General features: G+C 40.6%; 1 protein-coding gene across 1 annotated transcript in view; it reads right to left on the reverse strand.

The window, feature by feature from the left end:
* Positions 1–719: 719 nt before the first annotated feature.
* Positions 720–2,500, reverse strand: part of st14b (suppression of tumorigenicity 14b) — a 20,490-nt gene continuing 18,709 nt past the window's right edge. Inside the window, exon 19 of the mRNA XM_034536422.1 lies at positions 720–1,722. Within this exon, the coding sequence (XP_034392313.1) occupies positions 1,561–1,722 (162 nt within the window). The 3' untranslated portion in view covers positions 720–1,560. The remainder of the gene's footprint in view (positions 1,723–2,500) is intronic.

The following is a 2,500-nucleotide window of genomic DNA, read 5'->3' on the forward strand; positions in this document are numbered from 1 at the left end:
ACCATATATTATGAAGCTTTATGTAGAGGGGTTAGTTCACACGGCATTCAGAGACTCACTTATACACATTTATTAATAAAACCATATATTATGAAGCTTTATGTAGAGGGGTTAGTTCACACAGCATTCAGAGACTCACTTATACACATTTATTAATAAAACCATATATTATGAAGCTTTATGTAGAGGGGTTAGTTCACACAGCATTCAGAGACTCACTTATACACATTTATTAATAAAACTATATATTATGAAGCTTTATGCAGAGGGGTTAGTTCACACAGCATTCAGAGACTCATTTATACACATTTATAATAAATAAATCGCTGTCTGTAAAAACTTTAGACACATGATTAGAGAACCTGGCTTCTGGAAATGAATGATCATTAGCACACATTCAATAAGAGAACGCCTCATTTGTATATTGAAATGTTCATCATTGTAATACAAAAATGTTCTTAATGTAACTAATTACTTTTCTTTAACTGGTCAGGAAGAGGAAGACGATATCACAGAACTCTCTTCATCTCCCATAGAAGGGTTAATGTCTTAATATTATCGATGAGCAGGGACACGCCCACATCAGCGAGCCAATGATTAGCAGGGACACGCCCACATCAGCGAGCCAATGATTAGCAGGGACACGCCCACATCAGCGAGCCAATGATAAACAGGGACACGCCCACAGCTACACACAAGAAATAATAAACAAAATGTGAGACTTTTGGTTCGACACAACTCACATGATGCCAAACATTTTATTAAAAAAAGTGATTTATAATAATTACATACATATTTAAAATAGAATCTCATGCGTATGAAATCAAAACTGTCTGGTTCTCAACAGATTATCAGAATAAATGAATGTGTATTATTGATTTGTTATTAAAAACAAGAACATTTCTATATTGATCATATAGAGACGTCTGCTTCATCTTAAAATGTGTTGAAATCATCTCACACAATCACATTATTTGGTTTTCTTTGAATTGTATTAATTAATTGTATTATTAATTAGCAAAGATTGATTGATGAGAAAACTGTAAAATAACAACAATAAATACGTTCAGCAGAAAATAGTGAAAACAAGAAATGTATCAAACGTTTACACGTTAAAACATAAACGAGCTCCTGAAGCCTAAAGAAAAATCAATTATTCATCATGAGACCTGGTCCCACCTGGACCATCAGACCTGGTCCCACCTGGACCATCAGACCTGGTCCCACCATATATATATAAATATAAATATACATATAGAAATGGTAACATGCCAACCCATCATAACTTCATCTCATGATCAGCACTTTTTGTGAGGAAACAAGTTGTTTAATTTAAGTCGAGATGAATTTGAAACTTCTGAATGTTTGAAGAAACAAAAGAATTTTGATCCGGTTTTAACTGAACCTGGTCCCCCTTCCAGACCTGGAACGCTGGGGAACCCTTTACACCCTGAGAATATTAGTATATATATATATACACATGTACACATTATATATAAATATATATATATATATATATATATATATATATATATATATATATATAGTTACGACTATACGCTACACCCCCGTCGTCTCCCGGATCCAGCTCCGGTATTTGGTGACCCGGGTGTAGACGCCGGGTCGGTTCCTACGAGCGCAGCCGTCGCCCCAGCTCACCACGCCAGCCAGGAAGACCCGCCCACTGGGGCCGGTGACGGACAGCGGGCCGCCGGAGTCGCCCTGAGAGAGTCGGAGAGGACACAAGGTTAACTCCACAGGGGGTCCAACAGGACCGAGACTTCTATACAACCAGAGGAGTCGCCCCCTGGTGGTCAGGAGAGAGAATGCAGCTTTAACACATGAAGCATAGACTTCTATACAACCAGAGGAGTCGCCCCCTGGTGGTCAGGAGAGAGAATGCAGCTTTAACACATGAAGCATAGACTTCTATACAACCAGAGGAGTCGTCCCCTGGTGGTCAGGAGAGAGAATGCAGCTTTAACACATGAAGCATAGACTTCTATACAACCAGAGGAGTCGCCCCCAGGTGGTTAGGAGAGAGAATGCAGCTTTAACACATGAAGCATAGACTTCTATACAACCAGAGGAGTCGCCCCCTGGTGGTCAGGAGAGAGAATGCAGCTTTAACACATGAAGCATAGACTTCTATACAACCAGAGGAGTCGCCCCCTGGTGGTCAGGAGAGAGAATGCAGCTTTAACACATAAAGCATAGACTTCTATACAACCAGAGGAGTCACCCCCTGGTGGTCAGGAGAGAGAATGCAGCTTTAACACATGAAGCATAGACTTCTATACAACCAGAGGAGTCGCCCCCTGGTGGTCAAGAGAGAGAATGCAGCTTTAACACATGAAGCATAGACTTCTATACAACCAGAGGAGTCGCCCCCTGGTGGTCAGGAGAGAGAATGCAGCTTTAACACATGAAGCATAGACTTCTATACAACCATAGGAGTCGCCCCCTGGTGGTCAGGAGAGAGAATGCAGCTCGAACACAG

The sequence above is a fragment of the Cyclopterus lumpus genome, chromosome 7, assembly GCF_009769545.1.
Source record: "Cyclopterus lumpus isolate fCycLum1 chromosome 7, fCycLum1.pri, whole genome shotgun sequence".
NCBI classification, from domain to species: Eukaryota; Metazoa; Chordata; class Actinopteri; order Perciformes; family Cyclopteridae; genus Cyclopterus; species Cyclopterus lumpus.